Source organism: Mustela erminea, chromosome 10 (assembly GCF_009829155.1).
Source record: "Mustela erminea isolate mMusErm1 chromosome 10, mMusErm1.Pri, whole genome shotgun sequence".
NCBI classification, from domain to species: Eukaryota; Metazoa; Chordata; class Mammalia; order Carnivora; family Mustelidae; genus Mustela; species Mustela erminea.
In genome coordinates, this window is record NC_045623.1 from 56,089,562 (window position 1) to 56,117,411 (window position 27,850).

Below are 27,850 nucleotides of genomic sequence, written 5' to 3' on the forward strand. Positions count from 1 at the left end.
TCAATCTGTGGAGGAAGTTTATCTTCTCTCGGCTTTTGAGGCGTCAAGATGAATAATCCTAAGGGAATGTGACCATATGTTTGGTGTTTGGAAAGAGGGAGTTGGCTTTATTGGAAAGGGATGAGAGAAGGTAGCAGCTCATGGCTCTGCGTCATCAAGCCTTATTGTAGGTCCAGGATCACCCACTGGTCTTCTTACTACTTGAGACTAGGTTAAAAAATAGAAGGGGGCTGTGAATCTCTGCTTGACTTATTTCGCTAAGCATGATACGCTCTAGTTCCAGGTGGTGGGTATTAGAGAGGGCACAGATTGCATGGAGCATTGGGTGTGGTGCAAAAAGAATGAATACTGTTATGCTGAAAATAAATAAAAAATAAATTAAAAAAAAAAAATAGAAGGGGGCGCCTGGGTGGATCAGTGGTTTAAGCCTCTGCCTTCAGCTCGGTCATGATCCCAGGGTCCTGGGATCAAGCCCCACATCAGGCTCTCTGCTCAGCGGGGAGCCTGCTTCCTCCTCTCTCTCTGCCTGCCTCTCTGCCTACTGTGATCTCTCTCTGTCAAATAAATAAATAAAATATTTTAAAAAAAAATAGAAGACTATCTGTTCCCATTTCTCTTATTCAAATGTAGTTCATCTCCAAATGGGAACCCGGGTCTCCAAGAGGAGGCTTGGCTGTTACTGCTGGTAAGTGCACCTTGATTTGATTTCTTCCTCTTTGTTCTTGGGGGTTTAACCTAGGAGACATATCATCTCATTAACCCTGACAAATGATTTACCTTCAGACAATCTGTTGAAACTTGTAGCCCTAGCTCGAATTAGTAACTTCTGAGTTTCTTTTCATTAAGTTCAGGTTTAGAGAGACTGACTAGTAACTTGTCTTTCGGTTCAAGGCCTTTAGTGAAATACTCAAAATTCCAGATTTTTCCCAAATGTTGAAGTCCAAAACCATATTTCAGCTCTTCTCTCCCCTAACATTTTTTTAAAGGAATCTTTGGGAAGAAATGTAGAATACCTGGACCTCCTGTAGTATAAAAATTCTAAATTTTAATGAAAACCCGCTATTTAATAACAGATAACTTTCACAAAGACCCCAAAATATATATTAATATATATAATTATATATTATATTATATATAATATATTAATATATATTATATATATTATATAATAATATATAATAATACATAGAGTGAAACAAACTTTCAAAAGTGAAAATCAGAGCCCTAACACATTGACTATAGAAAAGAACTAAATCTATACATACCAGTAGGCCAAACTGTACGCTTTAGCTTTCTCCGTGAAAGAAACTCCCTTGGCATATTGATATTTGAGATGTTTTCACTTGTTTTTAAGAAATCAAGCTATGCCAGGATGCTGGTCATGCTCTCAACTTAATGTGTTGTTACTTAATTCTTTTCACACAGACCTATAGCACAATAGTGGTCCTGGGACTTCTGAATTCACTACAGCGTACGTATAGCATGGTGAAATCTTGGGCTGATCGGAATCTCTATCATTTTCTCTTCCTCACAGTTACAGGTCCCAGACCACAAGAAAATGTTGTGTCTCAGTGGACATGCCCAGTGTTTAATCTCTAACCACGTGCAGACTGGAGCAAAATGTAATTTTTCTGTCTTTCCTATATGGTACCCTCAATTAAATGTCTATATTCTATAAGCAGCATTCGAAATAATGGCCAATTTTACCAGAGCTTCCATACATGCAATAATTTCCTCTGTTTCTGGACTACTTAAAACATCAGTGAAGAAAAATATTCTTTCAATTTATCTTTGTACGGAACTGAGGCTTTCATTCCATACTAATTATTCAGTGAGTTGATAGGAGCCTTCTACCTTTCTCTGGTGAGAATCATTACCGAAGTATGAGATCCCAAGCTAGCTCAATGATGCCTAAGATAGGAAACAGCTTTATTGGTTTCTAACTGGCAAATGATCATGAAGTGTGAAAAAACACCTGTTGGTTGGGGTCTGAGAACTTTGTCATTGTCTAGAACTGTTCAATTCATAGAGCCTCAACTAGCATAGCAATAGAGAGCAGGATTTTCTTTTGGGTAACAGTAAAATCAGCAGGATCCTCTCTCAGGCTAAGTATGAAACTGGGGATGTTTAACAACCAAGAGGCATATTTGCAAGGACTGAAGTATTTGTTTTGATCATACCGATCATCTTGACATTCTTAATTATTGCCATTCAACATCGATCTCTGCAGGTTTCTTAATTTAGTTTGTTGCTCAATATGCTTTGAGTTTTGTTGCCATACTAGAAACTGAAACCAACAATAAATATTAAAGTCTTTAAGGGCAAAAACAACATCTGTGTAATTCTCACTTGATTTTCATCCCACGTTCTATTTCCATTTAATAAATTTTACTTGATTACAACCCATTATTTTAATGAATGGCAAAGTAAGGTGTAGGTTTCAAACACAGTCCCTAGCATTAAAAGATCTGGATTTAAATCTGAATCCTGGTTCCATCACCCACTAACTCTGTGACCTTGGGGAAATTACTTAATCTTCTAATCTTTAAAATGGGTGTTATAGGGGAACATGTCCCATATGATTACTTTAATAATTAGCTGAGTTAAAGTACAGAAAAGATTTAATACAGTGGTTGATTATATGAGAGAGACTGCTCTGTAAGTTAGAAAAAAAAAATAGCACACAAGCAAATGGGAATCAGGGAAGACAGTGATTCTGGAGTGAGATACAGTAACATGTGGCAATCAAACTGAATCCGAAAGTGACCATTGCGACATCTTTTATAGAGAAGAGTTGAGACAGACATTATGTCTTCAAAAGTGCTTTTGTTGTCATCAAAATATTAATTGTGGGTACTGCCATTCTAATAGATAGTTTCATTCAATGGTACATATCTTAGATTTGACACATAAAGATTGGCTTACTTGTCAGTCTTCAGAAGTATATCCCCTAGGCCAGAGCTAAATCTTCTATTTATCTGCAACATTTAATGGAGTACCTACCACAGAATAAGTTCTCAAGACAAGTTTGTTAAACTGCAAAATCTTAAAATCACACAGTCAAGTAGCACAAAATACAAATACATCACGTACTTTAAAAATGTATGAGGATGCCTCTTAGGTACAAATGAGTGTGCACACGAATCAGTAGAAAGCAAAGACAACTCAAGGTAAAAAGGTAAAACAACGACACCCTTGAAGCAAGTTACATCTCACAACTATCAGTTTTGAAGTCTTCTTTCAAACTTAGGTATAACTGAGAAGATTAGCTCTTTCTACACAGGTCTCCTGTTCCCAAATGTGCTATCTGTTGGGCTTGGAAACCTTTGGAAACCTTCCCAGTGTAGCTTGTTAATGGAATTAGAAGAGTCAGTCTACATTGCCAGGCTCTTGAAGGGTGTCTCACACTTTTTGTCTGCCTTACTGAATGAGGACAGATACCACTGATTTGGGGACAATCATTTCCAATTTTGACAGTTTTCTTTCCTCTCCCATAGCCACAACCACAGCGAAATATATTACACTTCACATGATTCATTCTAACATAAATCTGAGATGCTTCTCGAATGAAATTAGACAGTTAGGTCACACATTTTGTTTTCCATTATTTTCTGAGTCTGAGTGGAACAAATCTGAAACTGAGGCATGTAAGATACAAAAGTCTTCTGACCAGAAGTTTCTAAATTGAAGCTATTTTCTACAAGGTGTGAACAACTGTCCTGGAGGATTCTGATGTCAGTGAATAAACAGTGGGCTGGGAACGGACACAACACTTGGGACTGGTCAGTCAAAAACACACCAGTCTCCCTTTTTTTGATTGAGGTGACCCCTAAATAATAGACAGACCTTTCACCATTATTTTCTTCAGGGAAATTTCCCTCGAGTTTCAAAAGTTCGTCCAATCCTTCTGAGAATGGAAGGTGTGGTGAAATTATATTGGGATGCTGATCTGATAATATAAAAAATGCCTGGGTTTCTATCTCCCATGAGCTGTTGGAAAAAGAACCCTTTGGTTGGGAACCTTTGCTAGAGAAGCATTTGCTGACTGAGCTGTTTATAAGCCCTTGCTCTTCATCAATTTCACTTGATTTAGAGCTGCCGAGGAGGGTGGCATATCTAACAGAGGGCTGCCTCCTGCTTTCATCCTCACGGGCTATCACGATGCTCTCCAGCTCAGAGAAGTTAGCACTGCTGTGCTGGTCACGGATACAAACAGAGCCCTTTTCAAGATCCGGAGTTGTCAAAAGTACAGAGACCACAGTGGTTGGTACCATCTCATCTTTATTCTTCCATGATGTGTCAACACTGATATCTTCTGAAATGGTTTCAGGCTCCAAAAGAAGAGGACCAAATATCACTGATTCTGTATGCTTGATAAAAAGATGCTCAAATGTTTCTGGCTAAAAGAAAAGACACATTTTAATGCTCAATTGTATTAAATTTCTTTTTGCTTCATTATGACATCATTGCAGATATGAGAGTGTGAAAGGTTACTACCAAAGGACATAAGTCAACCACAAATCAACTGGGTTTTGTTTTCTTTTTGGACTGAAAATGAATATGTCAAAAAAATCACAGAGAGTCAGCAGAAGATGGTTTAAAAGTGGGATGAGACAGACTTTGGTCTGAGCCCTTCTATGACCATGGACAAGTACATTAACCTCTTTGCCTTTTAGTCTCTTCATCTGTAAAAATACTTTCAGTATTTACTTCCTGGCATTGTGGTGAGGAATAAATTATAGAATGTCTGAAAGTGCTTAGCTCTCAACAAAGATTGGTTATTGTAATTAAAAAGGGCTGCATTCTGAAGAATTCCTAATATTTTACAGCAAATTAGATTTCCACAAACTGAAAATTCAAACCTCCAATAAAACAAAAAAAAGGAATTGAAATAAAGTCGAATGAGCAAACCAACTAGTCCAAAGACAGTTAAAATAACTACTCCATGACATAAGATATGGTATGAGGGTAAACTCTTTGTGACTGTTAGGACTTATCTGCCTTACATCATACTGAAAATCTGTTTAAGACTTCCAGAAAAGAAGAACTAATACCAATTTGTTGAAAACAGTGATGGTGAAAGATATGCTCACAGACTCTTAAATTACTATTCCTTTTAAATAGCTTCAAATGAAAACACGTACTATGGGACATGTGGAATGAAGACAAAGACGCAAAACAAATGCACATCGTATCTTTTATAAGAATGCTGGTTACATCACAACAAAAATTCCCGCCATGCAGCCACAAATAAAGAATCTGTGTATAAGAAGCTCAACTCATACAATGTAAACATATTGAAAAAAATAAATGCAAAATAAGGAATACCATGGACACATCAGACTGAAAAATTAATGCAACTAAATGAAGAGCTACTGAAAATGTGGTTCAATTCATAAGACATGTACATACGGTTGAACTTCTGAATTTTACAATTTTTAAACCACTAGAATGAATTCAAATTTATTGCCTAAAATAATAATTTCCCCAACTGTTCTTCATAATGGCAAATATACTCCATATAAAAGCATAATTCATTAGCATAGTTTTAAAGTCTTAAAGGAAACATATTGGTGATTATAACTATAAAAGAATAAATATACCAAACACTAAATATAATAAAAATGGAATAGACTTATATAGATATTAAAATACTGCATAATGACAGACACCATATTAACACAACCTCTTCTGTTATTCTATGAACATAATGTATGAAAACTCCCTATGCCTTTCCTCTTTCTGATTTAAATCTATCATTAGATTTATGATTTCCTTCAAACATTTACTTGCTCATTTTGCTTTTTCCTAAACTTACTACTATATATGTCTTGAATTACTTAAAATTCAAATGAACCTAGAAATTAAGATCACCAAATAAAGGCACTACATGCTGTCAATATGAAAAGAAAAAATACACACCAATAGCTAATAGCACACAAACTCACATGTGCTCCTCAGATGATGTCTTTGGCATACTACATGCTCTCTAAAACTTTATAATCAGTATCTAACTACTGATACTGAATAATGTCCGTGTCTTCAAATGCATTCTGATGAAAGATTTCACTAATAATTAATAAGAAGTCACATACTCATATATTATTGATGTATATTTTATCAATGGGTCATAAACCTATATTAAAAGTATGTTCATTAAAAAATTATTTCAATCACTATATGCATCTAATTTTTCAAGAGTTTAGAATGGTCTGGGAACATATTAAATATGTAGTCAGCTGGTAGGAATGAAAGAATATCCTTTCATAATCTCACACTTAGATTTTACATTCCAGCAATATCAATTAAAAGTCAATGAAGGGGGAAAAAGGACCCATTCTTCCATATTTTTAGTGTTGTTTTCAAAGCCAAATAAAACTATGAATGAAATCTAAATGTAAGGGATCAATATATTTCCTAAATTTGAATATTATTTAGGTTTATCAAACAGAAGGTTTGGCTCATTTTGAATGTGAGCAACATAACACACTTAGTATGCTGATATCGTAGAAATAACAAGGGCATTTTTTCAGGAAGAAGAGCCCTGTCTTTGCCATGAACTATTTGTAAAAGCTCCCTTTTTGCATCTCTGTGTACCTCTCTGCCTGCCAGAAGCTTTGGGTGGTTCGGTATAAATAAAATGAATGTAGGCAAGAATTTCACAAAGAGGCTGAATTGGAGACTGATGTGTTTTCTCATCTGGTCAGTCTGACCTGGATATGTCAGGTCATCCTGATATGAACTGTAACTTCCACTGGCCTCTGACCAGCACACACCCTAACTTCTGGCTTTCCCTGAACTGAAATCAAAGTTAGTGCCTAAGTCATTTGCAAGACTACTGAAGATGGGAATTTCCAGATTGACCCAAATTAGACAGACATAAAAACTACAAGACAGTTGAAAGAACACACACATGGGTCCGTTTATAAGCTCAGGTGTCTATAAAATATAAAATGGAAAATTTGGGACATAAAAATATAAACTAGATAGTTTCACTTTATCTTGTAATTAGATTCACTGTGTTTGCAAAGTTATGTGTCAGAAGCTACAGTTTTCACCTAGTTACGGCATTGCCTACTACCTGCCTGATATTGAATAGATATGTGGTTAGAACAGTCATAGCTTTTAATGTTTTATGACCACACAAATGATAAATCAAAAGCCAGATACCATGAATATTACTTTTTAAACTTTAAGTGACCCAAAATGTAATCATACATTCAAACTGAATTGGACTCAGTCCTATCTCTTGACCCCAAATTTACCCTTCTATTTAAAGTTCTATATCAACATCATCCACCATACTTTAGTTCAGAATAGTTCAACCAAATATTTTTTAGATTTGTCTCCCCTTCTTCAAAATGTAAAAATCTTCTAATACTCTACAGAATGTTGGGAAGGTGGTACAATGGATTCATCTGTAGTGATCATGATTAGACTTCAAAGAATGTCCGTTCTCTGTTTAGATAAAATAAAACAAAATAAGAAAGCAAAATAAAAAATCACTCACAAAGCAAAAGATGAAAGATTTCAAAAACATTTTCTGTCAGGCATGGCTTCTGGACTATGAATTCTTCTGTTACACTAGACTAATACATCTTTTTAGAGAAGAGTAAACTTTTGAATTGAGGTTGTCTCTTCTATTTTTGTAAAGCACGCCTTAACATCATGCTCTAGGAATAGTCTTGGTGACCCTAGACAAGGAAAAACTATAGAAGAATAACAGAATAAGGAGAAAAAAACCCAAAGAGCTGGAAAAATAAAAAGGAGGATATTGGGAGCAACAGAAGTATTGGAGAGAAGTACTGAAACGAGAAAGAGTAAAAGAGTAGAACAGTAAAAGCAAACATTTAAAAATTAAGAGAGAGAAGAGCTAAAACAGTGAAGAAGACAATGACAGATCATTACTAGGATTTTTCTAATCTAGAAAAAAAAATCTAAGAAACCATCTGGTCCATGTGCTTCCGTTTTTTAAAAACAAAGCAAGTGGGGCTTAGGGTTGCAGAGCTAATTAGAGCAGAGTGAGGACCTGGACTTAGTTCTTTAATTTTTTCCAGCCCAACCATCTTTCTATAAAACCATGGAAGGATGAAAAAACATCCTAAATGCAAACTGGCAGGAAAACATGTTCTTGGTTTTGCTTTTAGTACTGCTGTGACAGATTTCAGCTAATACTCTCTTCTGTTTCTTAAGAACCCACGGGCATATCATAAATATTAATACAAAAATAAACAAAACGGAAGTCCTAATTTAGGGGAGTGAGATACACACTGGAAAGCCCAATAATGCACTTCTAAAGAGAACTTCCCACTCAAAACTGCACCAATTCTACCCACTTCTGCAAGACCATTCAAGCATTTTCAGCGGTGTTCTGCCCCAGATCTGTGAGACAGGTGTTCTTGGAACCTGCAGGTTGCTGAGCTGCTTTGGAGGCATAGAGAAGACTGTGGAATCATGGACAGTCTTTGAATCACATGGCAAAAATCCATTTGGTTTTAGCTTTCACACTCCTAAGGTAGGTTATTAACTGGAGTGTGCTCTTGTGAAAATGGACATGGACATAGAAAACAAAGAAGCAGGGTTAGACCACCCCCCCCACCATCCAAAAAAATTACAGATGATTTAGACTTAGAGGAAGAAAATAACAGATTAAGCAAAAATACTAAAGAAAAAAGTAAAAAACCAAATTGGTGGCAGGGTTTTAAACACCGTGAAATTTGAATTAGAAGAAAAAGAAGTCTATTGCATCACTACATTTTCCTACAAGAATTCAGCCCTTTTTTAAAAAAAAATTCTGATTTCTATATTTATTTTTCTTTTCTTTTTTTTTTATGATTCTGAGTTTTAATGTATCAAGAGGACGGGTGTAGAGGGGTATTCTGGTTCAAGATGGCAGGTTGAACATGTTGCTCTCATCTCTGAAGAGACTCTATTAGAATGAAAGTACACAAGTAACAAATGCGCACCCACAACACAGAAGATGACCTGAGAAGGCAAGAGGGAATAAGATTCTGAATACTGGGGTGGCTCAGTCGTTAGGCATCTGCCTTCAGCTCAGGTCATGATCCCAGGGTCCTCGGATCAAGTCCCCCATCGGACTCCATGCTCTGCAGGAAGCCTGCTTTTCCCTCTCCTACTCCCCCTGCTTGTGTTCCTACTCTTGCTGTCTCTCTCTCTGTCAAATAAATACATAAAATCTTAAAAAAAAAAAAAAAAAAGAAAAGAAAAAAGATTCTGAATGCATGTCTAGGAGATGGAAAACAATTGGAAGAATGTAAACCAAAGAGGATTAGCAAAGGAAGCTACGGACCAAAGTACTTCTAGAGTGGGCTGTGGCTGAAGAGAAAGCTTGTTTGCACAGCTGAATACAGCAGACATGGTGTGGGAAGAAACGGTAGGTGAGAACACAGGAAGATATGAGACCTGAGACTGAAAACCAGAAATGGAGCTCTTCCATTACTCTGCTATACACAGAAAATCCTTCATATTAGAACTACCTTCCACACCCAAATTGAGGTTTTGTTTTCAAAATCAACTAAGGACCTATCCTGGGAGATACCAAGCAGCTATGAAGTTATTAGTGCCTGTGAGTACATTTTTCCTCATCTAGCCAGAGCCCTATCTATACAACCAAGCAATAATTCCTGCCTATAGGCACTGGGCTCCCAGTCAGCTCACCTACTGTTTTATTCTAAAACATTAAAGGAAAACAAAGAATTACTAGATATTTGGGGAAAGTCGGAGATAAAAGAAAAGAAAAGCCAAGATAAACAAAAAGAAAACATAATTCTAGTACAAAGAAAACTCAGAGAATAAGAAAAAAGAGAATTTTTAAAATTATGATCCTTTAATTCGTATTTCTGGTAAGATTTAAGAAAATGTTGTATGCATAAAGCCAGAACGAAATATTCTGGGGAAAAAAAACCTAGCAAATTTACAAATATATCAGTAAATTAAAGTGTAACAGAAGCATTAAAATATAATATGGCGAAGTCTCAAATATAAAACAAAAAACAAAAAAGAACATAGAGATAAGACATACAGAAGACCATGCTGAGGGTTTAACATCTAACCGACACAAATTCTAGAAATAGAGAACAAAAGAAACAGGAGGAGAGGAAATCAGAAAAGAAATAACATAATTTCTTGGATGTGATCAGAGTCATGGAATTGAAATTGTCTTCAAATGGTGACCGAGTTAAATGAAAAAGAACATCCTCTAGACCCACCACTGAAATTTTAGAACATTGAAAAGGGGGAGAATATTTGGTGGATGCCTGGGTGGCTCAGTTGGTTAAGTGTCTGCCTTCAGCTCAGGTCATGACCTGGGGTCCTGGGATCAGTCTGACACTGGGCTCCTTGCTCAGCGGGAAGTCTGCTTCTCCCTTCTCCCACTGTCCCTCCCCGCTGCTCATGCGCTTTCTCTCTCTCTCACTCAAATAAATAAATAAATAAATAAACAAATACTTCTTTAAAATGGAGAGAATATCTTAAATGCAAGAAAATTGTAAGCAACCAGTAAGGAACAAAAATCAGAATGGCATCTGGCTTCTTGGAAGCAAAACTGGTGCTAGGTGATGAGGCAGAAATCGTTTCAAAGTTCAACTGGAAAGACTTGTCCAACCCAGAAACTGACATTCCACCAAACCAGCAATCAATGAAGGCACCATAAGAAGAATTTCAGGCATGCAGAGACTCTGACCTCACACAAAACCTTTCTGAGGAGGTTATGTAAGGATGTAGTTCATCAAGAAAGAAGAAGGAAAAAAAAATTAGGAAGCAGCAGTCACTAGAAACTGGTTAAGGAAAATCCGGAGTGGTGGCTTATAGAAATTTTTAAAAAGGCCCCCATCCAGAAGGTTTCCTGGGCAGAGCACGCAGGGAGAAGGTATCCAGTGAAGAAGCTTATGTAATAGCAGCACAAAGACTTTTAAAGAAGCAATTAGAAACTCTAGAAAAAGCAACAACGACAACCCATAAGAACTAAAAATGAAGCCAACTAAAATTTGGCTCAATTTTGATCAACAGGTGAAATATTTCTAATATCTTTAAAAAAAAATAGATTCTCCTGTGACATTAGAACTCCCAAGAGTTTCACCACTCTATCACTTGTTCTGCAACTAACAGTATTTACATATTCATAGCAGTGTAAATGCAGTTTGTTGACTTTCTGTTTTTAAACAATTATGGCACAAACATGCTATCAGTCCTGACTTAACACAGAGGTATATTTACAGATTGGGAAGTGGAGGGGGAAGTGGAGGGAAAGGCAAGAGCACTAATGTCTTTATTTTATTTTTAAAAAGCGGGAGGGAAGGGAGCTCCAAGACGTAGTCTATTGGATGGAAATAAATGCAATCTAAGAAGATTTTTCTGAGGTTGCAGAGTAATTACTGAAAAAATTGACAAAAGTGACAAAACAGTATGTGGCAGGACTGTGGGGGAAAGGAGAACGGCAGGAAAAGTTAAGTGTACGAGTAAATCTTCATTATTGCCAGAAATCAATATATGATGACTACATTTCATAGTGGCATAAACATATTATTTTTAGAAATATAAAGATGACCTCCCAGAGAAATTAAAAGCAAACTAGTTTAAAGTAAGGGCATTTGCAGAGCAAGACTAAGGGTAGCTAAGGGTAGAGGAGGACACTATATTTTGCAATAAATCTTCCATACTATTTCACCAGTGAACCATGCACACTGGTCATCTGGTAATGCAAAAACTTACTTTTTAAAATAATGGGACCGATATAGCTCCAGAGAACACAGAGACATATACGATCCTGATTCCTGCAGCATTATTTGTGATAAATAGAAAAAAGCTTTTAAACAGCTTAAATATCCATCAGTAGGGGGAGAGACATATTAATTGTGATATATTTATAGGATGGACTACCATAGGCCAGTCCACATGGGTAAACTATGTTAACTGTATCCACATGGAGAGATCTCAGAAAACAATGCTGAGAACAAAAATAACTTTTGAATAATTATGGAAGTCAGGTTCACATTCATTAAAACGTGTTTTTGTTTTTGTTCACAGGTCATAGCTGCACATATGCAGGTGTACGGAATATAAAAGCACACACTGGAGGGGCGCCTGGGTGGCTCAGTGGGTTAAGCCTCTGCCTTCGGCTCAGGTCATGATCTCAGGGTCCTGGGATCGAGTCCCGCATCAGGCTCTCTGCTCAGCGGGGAGCCTGCTTCCTCCTCTCTCTCTGCCTGCCTATCCGTCTACTTGTGATTTCTCTCTGTCAAATAAATAAATAAAATCTTAAAAAAAAAAAAAAAAAAAGCACACACTGGAAAAATACACACTATATTCTTGAAAGCGGGTGCCCCTGAAAAGGGAAGGAGGCACTGAAACTACTGAGGGGAACAAGCAGGATGAACTTTAACTGAAATTTTATTTTAAAAATATGAGGTAGATATGCATTTAGACTCATTATAAACCAAAGGGAATGAGAATGACAGCTCAAAAAGTGGAAGAGATTAATTTTAGGGACCATTTAAGAAATCAGTTGGATGTCAAAGGAATTACAAGGATAGGGTTATTTTCACAAAAACCAAAGTTCGAAATAATCTGAATCTGGAGGATAATTAAGGGAAATGCTTTATGTAAAAAATTATCTCCTTTAAAAATACTGAAAATATATTTTTAAAATATTTTATTTATTTATTTGACAGAGAGAAAGAGAGAGAGAGCACAAGCAAGCAGAGTGGCAGGCAGAGGGACAGACAAGCAGGCTCCCTGCTGAGTAGAGAGCCCAGTGAGGGGCTTGATCCCAGGACCCTGGGATCATGACCTGAGCTCAAGTCAGAGGCTTAACCCACTAAGACATCCTGCACCCGCACTGTAAATATTTTTAACAGTGATGGGCTGTCATGGTCCATTTGCTTTGCAATACACTATGGGTTATTTTGTTTGTTTGCCATTTCCTTTTGTTTTAGAACTGGATATATCACCCTTTGCTCACCTATTCATCATTTGATGGACATTTGGCTTGTTTCCACATCTTGGCTACTATGAACAAAGCTGCTATGAACACTCATGTATAAATCGCCACATAATATGTGATTTCATTTCTATTGGATATATACCCAGCAGTGGAATTGCTGGGTCATATGGTAATTCTGTATTGAACTACTGAAGAACTGTAAGGCCATATTTCTAAAGGGCTGCCTCATTTTACGTTCCCACTGGCAGCGTCTGAGTTCTAATTTCTCCACGTTCTCACCAACACTTATTATCTGTCTTTTTGATTATAGCCATCCTCACCAGTGTAAAGTGGTATCTTGTGTTTTGGGGTTTATTTCCCTAATAGCTGATGATGTTGAGCATATATTCATTAGTGCTTATTGGCTATTTATATAGCTTCCTTGCAGAAACGTCTATCCAGATTTCTTACTCATTTGATAAATTTTGTTAAAGTATACATAACAAAATTTAATCTTTCAACTGTTTTTAAGTATATGATTTCATAGCATAAGCTACATAAAGAAATATGTCACTAAGATGGGACTGATAGCAAGGGTGGAAGTTTGAGTCCGATGGACATGGGTTTAACCGAAGTTTTTACAAGGACAGGACAGATGATCAAGACAAGCCACTGAACCACTCTGAGACTCAGTTTGGTCATCAGAAAATAGAAGACTATGATAAAGAAAATAAATGAATATAAAAGCAAAGAGTCAATAGTAAATTTGCCTTACCTGGTTTAGAAATATAGCATGAATTACACAACACTATTTTTCTCTTAAAAAGTATATTTTTAGTTATTTAGGAGATTAAAGTAGAAGATGAGATCTTTTTAAGTTATTGCATTTTAGACGGTTTTATTTTTATCATTAGTAAAAATCTTTGAAATTATATTCTTATATTCTTATTTCTCTTCTTATATTCTTCTTCACTTTTCAAATATTCCTATTATATTCCCCAAACTGATTTATTCCTAGACTATGTCACCTGTGTACCTGTTAAGCTCTAGAAATAAACTAGACATCTTGAGGACTGGTTATGCTCAAAACATTACCCTGTAAGACTACGAAGTCAAATATTGGCAGGGGGGTAAGAAATAAAGATAAGGATATCCACACCCACTGCAAGGATCTTAAAAATTCTTCACACTTCTTCACTTTACTAGAACATGGGAAAACCGAGTGAGATTTCAGTCTCCTTGTGTTTAAGGTCTGTCACATGATCTGCTGCGACACTATGCTCATCTTCAGCGCATGCGTGTGAGACAGCCGGAGAGCACCGTCTACCACAAACGCTCACTGATCCAACCTCTATCCACCAAGTGGTTCCTTTGAGCCGGCCATCTTCTGGAAAGGGGAGAGACCATTTAGTGCAGGCTCAGACTTCCTTTGCGGAGGTGGGCCTGATCATTTCCCTGCCCCAGTAAATATTTAGAAACCACTTTCATGGTGGTGCAAAGGGGAGATCTGAAGAGCTTCACATGTTGAAGAGTATTTTAGCTTCTCTTAAAGAGGCAAGAAGATGGTTATTTCCGGCACTTATGTATACTTGGATGGTGAAGCTTTAAAATTTTTGTTTACATAGATACCTAGTTTTTGTGGCCAAAAAAAAAAAAAAAAAAAAAAATGCTCATCTTAAAATAAAGAGCTCCTCATATATAAGAAAAATCTCCTCCTTACCCTGTCTTTTAATCTTCCTATTTTCAGTTTATGAATGTGCTGTGGTCCTTCCTACCTCAGGTCTTTTGTGTTTGAAGGCGGCTTTGCCTGGGCTCTCCCCACTCCACCACAAAACCTGGCTAATGACTAATCATCTTCTAGAGGTTACTCAGTTGTTGCTTTCCTATCTTCATCCCCACCCATCCCACACACTAAGCTCAGCACACTGGATCTTTTTTTTTTTTTTTTTCACAACATGTAGCTTATAATTATTAGTTGGTTACATATGCCATATGCATATTGTTATTTCCATTATCATTGATTAATGCTTATTTCCCTGCTTGACCGTCCGCTCCAGGAGTTTGTTTTTCTGATCAGTACAACCTGAAGGTACAGCACAGTAACTAGCACAGGACAGTATTCAATAAATAGGCTGTGAATGAATGGGTGAAACAAATTAACGAATTTTAAAATGAATATTTTAGAGATGGTAAAGAAGACAATTCTTTCTCTTCCACTTTCTACTCAAGCCACTCCTCTACAACCTTACTGTCTTATTTCCCAGATAGTAAGGAAAATCTCTGAAAAATTTGTTTCCCAAGATCCTAGTCACATCCTAGACTTACATGTAAATACTTACTATGTGCTATTGAATGAATGAATGAACGACAGATAAATATATATGGCTGAAATATCATTATAGCTACAATAAATGTTACTGTGTGAATTCATAATGGAAGAGAGAAGAGAGGAATAAATATTTTACTAATAGAAAAAAATCATGAGCTCTGTCTAATGGAAGGAGACTCCGTGGCATACAGCGCCTGATGCCATAGCTGAGAGGTGTGTGGTGTGGGGCTGGTGGGACTCAAAACAAAGCGAAGTTTCTATAAAGAGAATGATCATCTTGGCTGTCTCATCTGAAGATAAGACCGTGTCGTTTCTGCTGAAAGATCACAATTTAATCGCTTGCACTGTTATAACTACAATATCATATATTCACTCATTTGTTTACTGATAAACTGGAGAGCAGTGTTTTTCTTGCTGCAAGTCACAGGCCAGTAGTAAGTGAAATCAATGTAGTGGGTTGCAACCAGTAATTTTTAAAAGAAAATAGAATTTTGAAAATAAAGAGCACTACATATACTGAAATCCTTTCAGTTTTGCATATCTATATCTATGCATGTACTAGGCTACAAGGTAAAATGTATTGTGGGTCATGGTCAAATTAAAAAAAATTGAAAGCCACTACTCTGGAGAAGAATGAGTAATGGAACGAACAGGCTCCACAGTCAAATTGGCAAGCCACGCCTGGTTCTAAAACAAGATACCTAACCACTATAAGCCTCAGGTTTTTTCCTTCTATAAAATGAAAATAATGATAATTATCTCACAGTGTCATTGAAAGAATAATAATTTGAAACATCTAAAAATGTAAAATAATGACGATTAATAGTTATTGAGGCTTTACTACGCTACAAGTACCATCTTCTTTAATCCCCAAAACAAACCTTATGATGCAAGTTCCATTAAACCTCATTTTATAGGAAAGGAAGCTGAGATACTGAGGACTGAAGCAAAAATCTTAAAGTATCTCAGTGATTTGCACATATATGAATGGACATGATCATGAATTACCAGCACGGCTTTAATTAATTCTGACTTTAATACTTCCCATGCAGTAGAAGTTCAACAAATATTTGTGAGGAGTAAGACCTACCCTGGGAACTCAGAAACCTCTTCACAATACATTGAAAAGTAAAATGCTCTGGGAACTTAGAGGGAGAGAAATCTTCTGAACTACTTTAGTTAAAGGACAATTTGTAGAAAAGGGACTAGAGTGAAGTCTTCACTAACGTGGTAGGGTCTGTAGAAGTAAAGGGAAGAGCAAAGGCATGATCAAGGCCCAGGGACAGAAGAAATAGGATGCATAGGTTGGTAACAGATTACAGAGAGAGGTCTGAGTACTAGCTTAAAGGGACTGAACTTTATCTCGCAGCTAAAAGGAAACCACTGAAGACTTTTAACAGTGACTAATGATAAAGATGAAATTGTTAAGACTGCTTAAAACTTCCATATTATTACTGTTTAAAACATTGTGTAGATATTTTGACATGAAAATTGAATTCTATTTTCTCAATTTTCTGGGTGGAAACCCAACCTTGCTTCAGGGGAAATTATAAGAATTAACAAAACATTAGTTAAACTCTACAGTTTTCTGGGGAATTCTATTATAAGATATATGTACAAATTATTTTATTATAGCTAATTTATAAAGTACTTCAGCTTGAAAAAAAACCATGTGCTTAAATGTAAGCTTTAGTAGGACACAACTGCTCTTTTTTCAGATTGCAGTGTTTAAGGACAGGATTATTTATATAGTTTTTAATTGATTTAAATAATTATGAATATAATTACAGGGATTAAAAATATTGTATTGATTCCAGCCTTTACCTAAAGACAATCAATTTACACCAAAAAAGTATATCTAAATATCTGTTCTCCATCAGATTTAACCCTTAATATTCTAATATTTATTTTATTATATACTAAAAATCAGAAGATATATATTTTATATATATATGTATATATATACCTATGTATTTAATTTTCATATGATGAACTACCTACAAAATTTTGTTTTCATCCTAATTTCACATCTCTGCATCCTGCTATTCTTGAAAACACATAATGGATTAAACAGAACTCATATTTAAATGAATTGAATAAAATAAGATTTAAACTTTATCCTTAAACTATTTTAAACTTTAAAAATGTTGGATGCTACATAAGGCATACAGCATCTAAAGCACAATCTTACATATTTTGGGTTAAAAAAATTGAAAAAGGGACCTTCTGAAAATTAAGTCCTTGTGCCCAGGAACAGTTCTTGGGGTTTGGAACATCTTCCCAAAACAGCTTTTTCATTCTATAAAAGAGAAACAAAAAACATTCATATCAAAAATGCTCACAGTTAATGAATGCACAAATTAGAAATTAATCTACCAGATCAGCTACTTCTCAGTAGAATCTGATTCATTTTCACACACTACCCCATGAAGATTTCCACCAATGTTCTATCTAGATTAAAGTTAATAATCACTAGAATAATAAAATAACCAACACTTACTGAAAGCTCTTTGCCAGGCACTGTGCTAAACACTTTAAGTGGATTTTTCTTGTAGAAACAATATATGAAAAGTGGCCATCGGGGTGCCTGGATGGCTCAGTTAGCTAAGCATCCAACTCCTGATTTTGGATCAAGTCATAATCTCAGGACCATGAAATTGAGCCAAACATCGAGCTCCACGCTGGGCATGGAGCCTACTTAAGATTCTTTCCTTCTCCCTCTGCCCCTCCCTGCCCTTCTCAAAAAGGAAAAGTAGGGGCTATCAGTTGAGTTTCAGAAACAATTCCACTTGCTATGGCCCCATGGGCTCACCTGACTGAAAGATACATTCAGATTCTAAAATCTCCCATCCCTCTTTTTTGCTATAAGACAAAAGTTTCTGTAGAGATTTGACATGTGGGAAATAATTTCATTGGTCTGGGCCTCTCAGCACACAGTGATATGGCACCCTAGAACCACAAGAAATTCAAGGCCATTTGCAAACTAGACAGACTGGAAAGCCACACAGTGCTGATTTTTAAAAATTGGAGTGCTTCCTAATCATAAATGAACTGGCCACTCCAGGTAAATCGTCACCACTAAAAGTCCTCAACCCAAATTATACAGCTCTAAAAGCCCTCTCTGAGGACATACTGCCTCAGATTTCCTGTTATAAGCTTGTTATTTCCTGAATGTATTTACATTTAAAACATGAATCTCGTCCATGATGTTTGTGTTGTACTAGCAAAACAAAATGTGGTTTCCTGAAAACAGTCCTTTTCTTTTTAGGCCATCTTAACTGTATACTGAATACCACATAAACATATTTAGGATACTATAGTGTTTCTGATTTGGGTTTTAAATCAAGGTTTAGATATGTTCAAGAGCTTTGGCCATAACGATTCGTAAGCCCACGTACAATACCTTTGGTGTGATATTAACAGTGTTCCAAGCAGTAAGATTGAAGAGGAAATAATTATTGGCACAATTACATATAGACCTGCATCATGCTGGTGTTTTTCAATATCATCTGAAAAGAAATAGAATTCACATGATTCAGAAGGTTGAGGAAGTAAAAACATCTTTCTGTACCAAAAATTACAGCATACTTTTTTCTGATTTCATCATAAATATGTACTACCTTTAAAGATATAAACATAAAAAAGAAGCTAAAAGTATAGTTATGACCACATTAATGAAATATTTTTTGTACAGAATTATGCTTTTAGTGAGTTAACAAAACACCTTTTCAAAATTATTTTCTGCCAATTCCATGTGATCACTTTAGGTTATATGAGTCAAAGTGCCAATTAAAGTTGTTCTTATGACTCTCTGCCTCAGTATCTGCTTCTAGAGAATTCAACATTCATTACCTGCCAATCTCTACTTTGTTCAGTCCACACACATTGACATTGCTCTTCTTGAGTCACCAAGCATGCTCAGTCTTCAGAACCTTTGCACTTGCTATTCCTTTGTCTAAAATGCTCTTCTCTTTTGTACTTGCATGGCTTGAACTAAAAAGATCAATTCTGACCATCCTAACAAAAGCACCACATTTTAACTCTATCATTTCATCTTACATTTATTTTGCTTCATGGCACTTTTTAAAAGTTATTATTAAATTAGTCCTTTTATTAATTATTAACAAGTGTCACTCTTACATTATGTTTTATTGATTTGGGATTTTTTTTGAGTGCAAGTAATTTTTTAAAGTTTTTATTTAAATTCTAGTTCATTAACATATAGTGTAATATTGGTTTCAGGAGTAGAATTTAGTGATTCATCACTTAAATATAACACCCAGTGCTCATCACAACAAGAATGGCACTTATTTATATCTGTCATTATATTATACATGATTTGTTTACTTTCACTTCCATTAGAGCATGAAGGTTAAGCTCCTTAAGGACGGAGACAGATGTTTATTGCTGTATCCCCAGTTCTTGTTCCCAGCACGTATGAATCAAATAATAAATAAATGGGTTCTTATAATCATCTTAATGCTAAAACTAGGAAATATATTTCTCTCTTGAAACTTCATTATTAGGTTGCTTGGACTTGAAGACAATTTGAGCCATAATAGCAAAATCAAAATGTTGATACTCCAAGTATGGTAAAGTGAATTAGAAATTTAAGAGGCACAATGAATTTATTTCTATAACTACTTTTCCAGTTTTATTTTTAGAGGAAAAGTGTTTCCTTTAAAAGATTAATAAAAATTTAAAGGCCTGGGTACCTGGGTGGCTCAATTGGTTAAGGGTCTGCCTTCAGCTCAGGTTGTGATCCTAGGGTCCTGGGTCTCTCTACTAAGCAGAGAGACTGCTTCTCCCTCTCCCTCTGTCTGCTACTCTGTCTACCTGTGCTCCGTCTCTCTCTCTCTCTGTCAAATAAATAAAATAAAAATCTTTAAAAAAATTTAAAGGTTCATAAGTATATACCCCCAAACATATTGTTTAGGGTAAATGCATTTATATAAATTGTATAGAAAATTAATATTTTTCTAATTAGTCTTTCTGATTATATATTTTATTGCACTGATGCATATTTTCCTTTATTTTGTTTCCATTAACTTTTTATCCAGTTTGAGATGGAAAATGTTAATTTCTAATTCAAGAATACCATGCTTGATTATTCTTCTTAAACCACCAAGGGTCCATGTACCCCTCCTGCAATCACTCCCTGACACATCTATGTAAGATTCTAGACTCTTCCATGACCCATTAGAAAGAAAATAATCAGATGCTAACTAAGTAGGAAAACACACATTGTATACAAAGAAACCAAAGGAAAATTCTTACCTTGGGGGAAACTATTAATTATCTTCGGTTTCCCTACTCCTTCCATAAATACTGGGTAAAGACTAAATTGATATTTCTCAATGGGGATAAAATGATCTGAGGAGAAAAATATATTAAAGGTCATTCTTACTGAATTAACACTAACAAGTGAAACCTATATAAAAAAATTTTAGGCGACTCTCTTATTTTTCCAATCATAGAAATAAATTGTTATTTATGGATTGAAACTGATGATTAAGGGAGTTTCAAAAACCACCTAAGCATTCCAAATTCTCCTAGTAATGACAATTTTCAAATGCTTTTTGAAAATATTACCCAAAGACACAAGACTATAATTTTCAAGGGCATGTTCTAATGATAGCCAGTTTGTTCAACCTCATGGTGTATGAACTTATACTTTCCCTTTCCAGGACAATATGTCTTACCGCCTCTCCCACATCCCCAAAGCCAGGAATATTCCCCTTTCATGGGCACTTAACTTCCTTATTTTCCCCATTCAAGGCAGCTGTGAGACTAAAGTCTTATAAAATGCAAAGCAGTGGGGGTGGGGACCAGGAGCCCCCTTGCTTATCCAAGGATCCCCCTGTCAGGGGGACAACCATCTGTATAGCAAAGTTCAAAATGAATCGATCAGTGATGTATCATTTTTATAAATGTTAATAACATACAAGTATTCCACAAGGGATAAGTCTTGTTGAGGCCTAGATTATATATTTACATGGTTTTAAGAAAAGCACAGAGAATAATCATCTGGACAATAATGGTAATGAACTGAATTAGTTCTCTATCAATCATTTCTATTTGCCCTGATGCTAAATTCTAGGGTCTTTGGAATGAAACAGAAGTACAAGTCTCTGGAGTGATATTGTATAATAATAGGGTCATGGCAATTGTTAGCTTCCCTACTAAAACCTTACTCAGACTTGGAGATACTGTATTGTACACGATTACTTTGTACTTTAATCACATCCTGGGGAAACTGGTCTACTTTGGGAGTTTAAACTGCCTACATCACTTAGTCCTACATTTGTAGACCTTCAGCCTGGCATTCCCACTCACTGCTAGTAGCATTATATGTTGGTACACAGATTAGGGAAAACAATTTGGTGGCAGATATCAAAGGCCATTAAAAAACAGTCCTAGGAAAAAAAAATGCAAAGCTGGAAGCAACCAAAAGTGTTCTCAAATAAATAAATGGTTTAAGTAGACTTGGGAACAAAATGCTATATGATCACTAAAAATCATGGTTAAAAGGACTGGGGAGAAAACAGAAATGTGCTTGTGATATATCAAAGGAACAAACCAGAAGAAAAGCAATAGGTGACATGATTATGACTGTAAAATATTTAGAAAGGATCAAATGAAACAGAACGGAATGTTTGTGATAAAGTGATAGGATTATATGTGGTAAGATGGTAGTATCATTTACATTTTTTTGAAGTTTTCATTAACTGGCTATCTTATTTAAATTAATAATCACTCTCATGCTAATCTGTAAGAAAAACTTATTAAAGCACACCAAACTTACCGTGGATATAATACTTCTTAACTGATGGAGGGATCCTAAGCCATTTAACTTCACTGTCTTCATTAAGAATTTTCCACTCAGTAACAAAATACATCAGAGAGTAGTCACTAGGTAATAGCGTCCAGGAGAGAAGCACACAACTGCTGTTTAAAGGATAAGCACTGAGCGACTGAACAGAATTTACTGAGGGGAAAAGAAGGAAATTTGTTTTTAAATTCAAAACTAATAAAAAAATTCCCCTAACACTTTCAGGGCCATATGACCTATTGGAGAAAGGGAGATATTAGAGAAGGCTCACATTTATATAGATAAATATAATACAATTTTTTTTATTTTATTCATTTTTTTAACATATAATGTATTATTTGCCTCAGGGGTACAGGTCTGTGAATCATCAGGCTTACACATTTCACAGCGCTCACTATAGCACATACCCTCCCCAATGTCCATAACCCAGCTACACTATCCCTACCCCCCACCCCCAGCAACCCTCAATTTGTTTGCTGAGATTAAAAGTCCCTTATGACCTGTACCCCTGAGGCTAATAATATATTATATGTTAATAACAATAAAAAATTAAGAGTCTCTTATGGTTTGTCTCCCTCCCAATCCCAATCTAGTTCATTTTTTCCCTCCTTAACCCCCACAACCCCTGCCCTGCCTCTCAAATTCCTCATATCAGAGAGATCATATGATAATTGTCTTTCTCTGATTGACTTATTTCACTAGCATAATAATACCCTCTAGTTCCATTCACGTCATTGCAAATGGCAAGATTTCATTTCTTTTGATGGCTGCATAGTATTCCATCGTGTGTGTATGTGTGTGTGTGTGTGTGTGTGCGTGTGTGTATATACACACACACATATGTATATATATATATACACACACATACACACCATATCTTCTTTATCCATTCATCTGTTGATGGACATCTAGGTTCTTTCCATAGTTTGGCTTTTGTAGACATTGCTGCTATAAACATTCAGGTTCACATGCCCCTTCAGATCACTAAGTTTGTACCTTTAGGGTAAATACCCAGTAGTACGATTTCTGGGTCATAGGGTAGCTCTATTTTCAACTTTTTGAGGAACCTCCATGCTGTTTTCCCGAGTGGCTGCACCAGCTTGCATTCCCACCAACAGTGTAGGAGGGTTCCCCTTTCTCCGCATCCTCGCCAACATCTATCATTTCCTGACTTGTTAATTTTAGCCATTCTGACTGGTGTGAGGTCGTATCTCATTGTGGTTTTGATTTAATACAATTATTTTTGTACCACAGAGTCAAATATGCAGAAAGATGTGGAAACGTATGCCATTGAGGAGAAACCAAAATGGGGTTTTGGGATAGAGTCAAAAAAGTTACTCTCCACTGGAACACCACACAAGCCTATTCATCATCCTTGGCTTCCCTGAAAATTCCTCTCCTGCTGACAGAGTTGTGCTTTCAAAGGACAAGTCTGATTACTTAACATCCTCCTCACAGAGCCCCACTTAAAAGCCTCCACTGGATTTCCACATGTGAGGAGGAACCGCCTAGCATGTCTGTGAGGCACAGGGCCAAGCCTCAGTCAGCCTCCCAGCCTTTCAGGATTTTCTGCACCAGAGCCACCCTGGTCTTCTTCCCTCAGGTCCTCTCCTATGCCATGAGGACTTTCAATCAGACTATTCCTGTCTCAGGAGCCCATGCTTTTTCCCCATTTTTTTGGGAAAATTTAATTCCTATACTGCTTCTTAAGAAAGCTTCTCTAACCCTCAATGCCAAGTCAGGTTCTATTTTCTTTTCTTTTATGAAATTACATTCCTTTCCTGGGAACACTGATTTCAGCTTATAAATAGGCATGAACTTGGATGATTATTTGATCAATGTCTGTGTTATCTACTGGACTCTTGTGATTGCTGAGACCATTCTCATGGTCTGCATGGTTTCTGAATGGTTTCCAAATGCTGAGACCATTATAGTTTCTCTCTCGTTGGAATTCCCAACACCTAACACAGCACAGCATTCAGTAAATATCTCTAGAACATACTGGTTCAAAATATTTTTAAATAAAATTTTTGAAAAAAAAAAAAGAAAATATTTTTAGTGTAAAACATTGTGCAGATGCTATGAAACTTACTAGAAGCTTACCCCATATGTACAAAAGTAATCATAATACAAGGAAGACATAAAAAACCTTAAGAAAGGTAGAAAGCACCTTGATTTAGGACATATCTAATTAAAGCAATAAGCAAAGACTTCATGGAAGAGATGAGTAGAGGTAAGGTAGATTTGAAATTTTCCATTAAAAAGTTATACTCTGAATATGTAATCCAGATTAGGAACTCCTATTAAAGATAGTTCTTGAATCTCTAATTAATCAAATATATCAAAATTAAGGAAAGAAGGTTCATCACTCATAAGAAATGAAGTACAGGTTAATTTGCAAGTCCGATCAATTACTTGCATCCAATAGTATGTAATACTGTTACATATGTGTAATAAACATAACACACATATACATGTATTTATTTTTACATACACACACACAGACAAGGAGAGATTGATTTATGTACAACTTCCATTGATCCAAGAGATTTAAGTATTAGATTTACTAGAATATTCTCATTGATCATAACACTATTTCAACATGGTTCTATTATACGAAAACCCAAGGATCATATTACATAATCAGGATGCAATCTGTTTTGCTATTTTTCGGAAGAGACGAAATAAAGGAAGAGAGATGTCCAGGTTCAGAGTATTGCAGGCTTCTTGGAAGATCCTTTGGAATGGGTGGAGTATGTAAAGATTAAATACTAAAAAGGGGTACAGGTTTACTACTGTGTACCCTTTCTTACCTTTGCTCATAAGCCATGAGAAGGTTAAATTAAAATTCACAAAAGAAGCACCAATTGAGTTGACAGCCAGAACTGTAACAGAATGTGCTTGTTCTGTCCACAGGAAAGTGAATTTAGTGTGATTTCCCACATCTTCTGACCATGTTCCATTGAGGGAAGTATGATGTTTTACCACATATTTTCTCACACTGCACAATGAGTCATTCTTCATCAGAGGCTGTAGTAAACACAAAAATTGATTAGTTCAAGGGCTCCAGTGCTTTTTATACCAACCAAGCCCATGAACTCTTCTTATACATGCTCCATTGGGATGCAAGGTCAGAACAGGGCAAGCCCCATTTAGTTCAAGGCTGAGGTATAGGGAGGTGAGGGGAGATAGGGCCCATCTCTGACCACATACAGTGAAGGTGTCTGGGTGGGTATGGAATGTAGGAAATTTCTTTTCTTCCTTTTGGTTTTTCCTTTTCCCCTTAAGTCTCGGAGAATAAATCATTCAAATATAACTAAATATGGATACAATTAGGACACTTTCCTACCAATAAATTTCACAGTAATTTTAGAGAAAAGAGGGACCAGCAGGGAATCAAGAGTTTCCCTATCGAAACAGCAAACAAGGAATAATAACCCCCTAGTTCTGTAAAGCAACAACAAAAAAGCTGGAAAGATGTTAATTATCATTTATGTTAATCCCAATAAGATTAATCATTTGTTTCTTCTGATCTGTTGCTAATTCAAGTAACAGAGGCTATCAGAACCATGTATATGGCACCCCAGAATTTCTGCTCATAGTTTAAAAAAAATCATACCAGATCACTGATGATTCCAGTATAAAGTCCAGTCCAATTCCACTCTTTCACTTTACAGAGTACTAACAATATACTCCACCTGCCCCATTACTGCTACCTATTTCAAATAAGATAAGCCAGGAGCATCTGGGCGGCTCAGCTGATTAAGCATCTGCCTTTGGCTCAGGTCATGGATTGGGGGTGCTGGGATCCAGCCCTGTGTGGGGCTCCCTGCTCAGTGGGGAGACTGCTTCTCCCTCTGCCCCTTCCTCCGCCCCCACACACTGGCCTCTCCCCCTCCCCCTGCTCACACTCTCTCTGAAATGAATAAATAATCTTCAAATAAGATAAACCAATCCCTTATAAACCTAATAGATAACGACTCTCTACAATAGACTGGAACAGTGCTTCTCAATGTATTTTTTTGTCATTGAGATTCTTCTAAGTGAGAAATAATGGAAAAAAAAAAAATACAAATGCATACCCATGTGTCCCTGCAAGGTGTGGAACCATCCGGGCAGGTGAAAGTAAGATCTGAACAGGCATCCACCAGTCCAGCCTTACATTTATACAGATCAGGAAACTGAGGCTGAAGAGTCTAAGTGACTTCGCCAAATTAATGCTCAGCTGAGAACAGAATGAACTCCCTCACCCAGTGCCAGGCCCCCCTGCATAGCTCTCTGCAATCCCATCTCGGAATGGAAACCAAGTCAACCTTTCATGAGCGTGAAAATAAAATTTAAGACTAATGTAAAAAGCAGGAATACCTTCCAGAGTAAAGTAACATTCCTCTCCTTTTTAGTGGTGTCTTCATTTATGATTCTCCAAAATTCAGGTCCTCTGGTAGGAACTGCAGAACGACAAGAAGCCCAAGTTGTACACGTGTTCTCAGGAGGAACATGCTGGAGTCATATTTGGAAGTGCCTGCATTGCATTCTTAAGACGCATTTCCAAAATCTCCACAAACCTTTTATATCCATGACAACGGTGTAGGCGGGACTGCTCCAGTTACTCCAGTAGCCCAGCCCGTCCAGCCTCCGGCAGCGCACCTGAACTGCGTAGACGGCACAAAGGTCTGGCACCAGGACACTGGCCGACTTTGATTTTGCCTCGTACACCTCGTACATCTGTAAAATAAGGCCAAGCGGTAGAAGAATCATTACGAACCCCTCCACAGCTGGCGGGCCCCAAACTGCATTTTAAAACCTTAACATGATTCCAAAATTAAGAGAGAACTGACTTCGTGTTTTCTGGCTTGAGAAATACTTGCATGAGACTTGGATCCTGAGCTCCCTCAAGTTAAGGATTGTCTTAATCATCTTGTTGTTTCCTCCTCAGAACAAGATTTGGACTGGCCTACTCGAATATTGCTCCCCGGTCACTCTTCACTCTGGTCCTAATCTTTGTCCACTAATTCCCTATCCAAAAAACTCTCAGTAATTTTAACCTGGTGGTTACATAGTCATGTCTCTGTTACTCAGTCTCCTCAATAAGCTGGTAAACGGTCACATTCCTTTCAGGTAAAATCATCAGGATCTAATGTCCTATTTAGGGTTCCTGATGTTTCTGGGTCTTTGCAGACCGCCATCTGAAAACTGATGTGGCCAGCCATCATAGGCACACTCGCCACTCTGGGTGTGATTTTGGTTGTTTGATAAAAGCAGCCTCTTCCAAAATATGTCCCAATGAACATACACGTACTAGAGACTATTATTAGATGTTAAAGGAAAAAGGGTTCCTTGGTAAAATAAGTTTGAGAAACATAGGATGAAATAAAGGTCACAAATAAAATCACAAATGTTTCTTTAATGCAGGACCTCTCTGAACCATTAGTATGTACTAGAGAGCAATTCTATACCAGGAACACACAGTGATGTAGGCTTTTCTACGTTGATTCAGCCATGCAATCTATTTCCAAGGACTATTTTATGGGATCAATGTTCTGTCACGCTCATTTTGGGAAATGATGGCTTGCAGGAAATGTCATTCCTTAAAAGGGTTAGACCTATAGCAACCTACTGAACAAAAATAGCTATAGAATACACGAAGAGGTACTTTTATGCCAATAAAATAAAGCCTAATCAATACACTTATTAAAACAGCTGTAAGAAACAACACTTAATGAGGCAAGCTGGAGACATTTCTAGGTAA

The 27,850-nt window shown here is 36.5% G+C and overlaps 1 protein-coding gene across 7 annotated transcripts in view; it reads right to left on the bottom strand.

Moving 5' to 3' along the window:
- Window positions 1-1,185: 1,185 nt before the first annotated feature.
- LEPR (leptin receptor) overlaps window positions 1,186-27,850 on the bottom strand; it is a 99,498-nt gene continuing 72,833 nt past the window's right edge. For 4 of the 7 annotated variants that reach the window (XM_032303174.1, XM_032303173.1, XM_032303175.1 and 1 more), the window contains 8 exons: window positions 26,667-26,826; window positions 26,467-26,549; window positions 24,915-25,131; window positions 22,075-22,257; window positions 20,547-20,642; window positions 18,673-18,778; window positions 17,493-17,568; window positions 1,188-4,400 (listed from right to left, as the gene is read on the bottom strand). In XM_032303174.1, the coding sequence (XP_032159065.1) occupies window positions 3,573-4,400; window positions 17,493-17,568; window positions 18,673-18,778; window positions 20,547-20,642; window positions 22,075-22,257; window positions 24,915-25,131; window positions 26,467-26,549; window positions 26,667-26,826 (1,749 nt within the window). In that variant the 3' untranslated portion in view covers window positions 1,188-3,572. Of the gene's footprint in view, window positions 4,401-5,180; window positions 7,459-17,492; window positions 17,569-18,672; window positions 18,779-20,546; window positions 20,643-22,074; window positions 22,258-24,914; window positions 25,132-26,466; window positions 26,550-26,666; window positions 26,827-27,850 lie in introns of those variants that run through there. The other 3 variants (XM_032303176.1, XM_032303170.1, XM_032303177.1) reach the window with 3 other exon arrangements.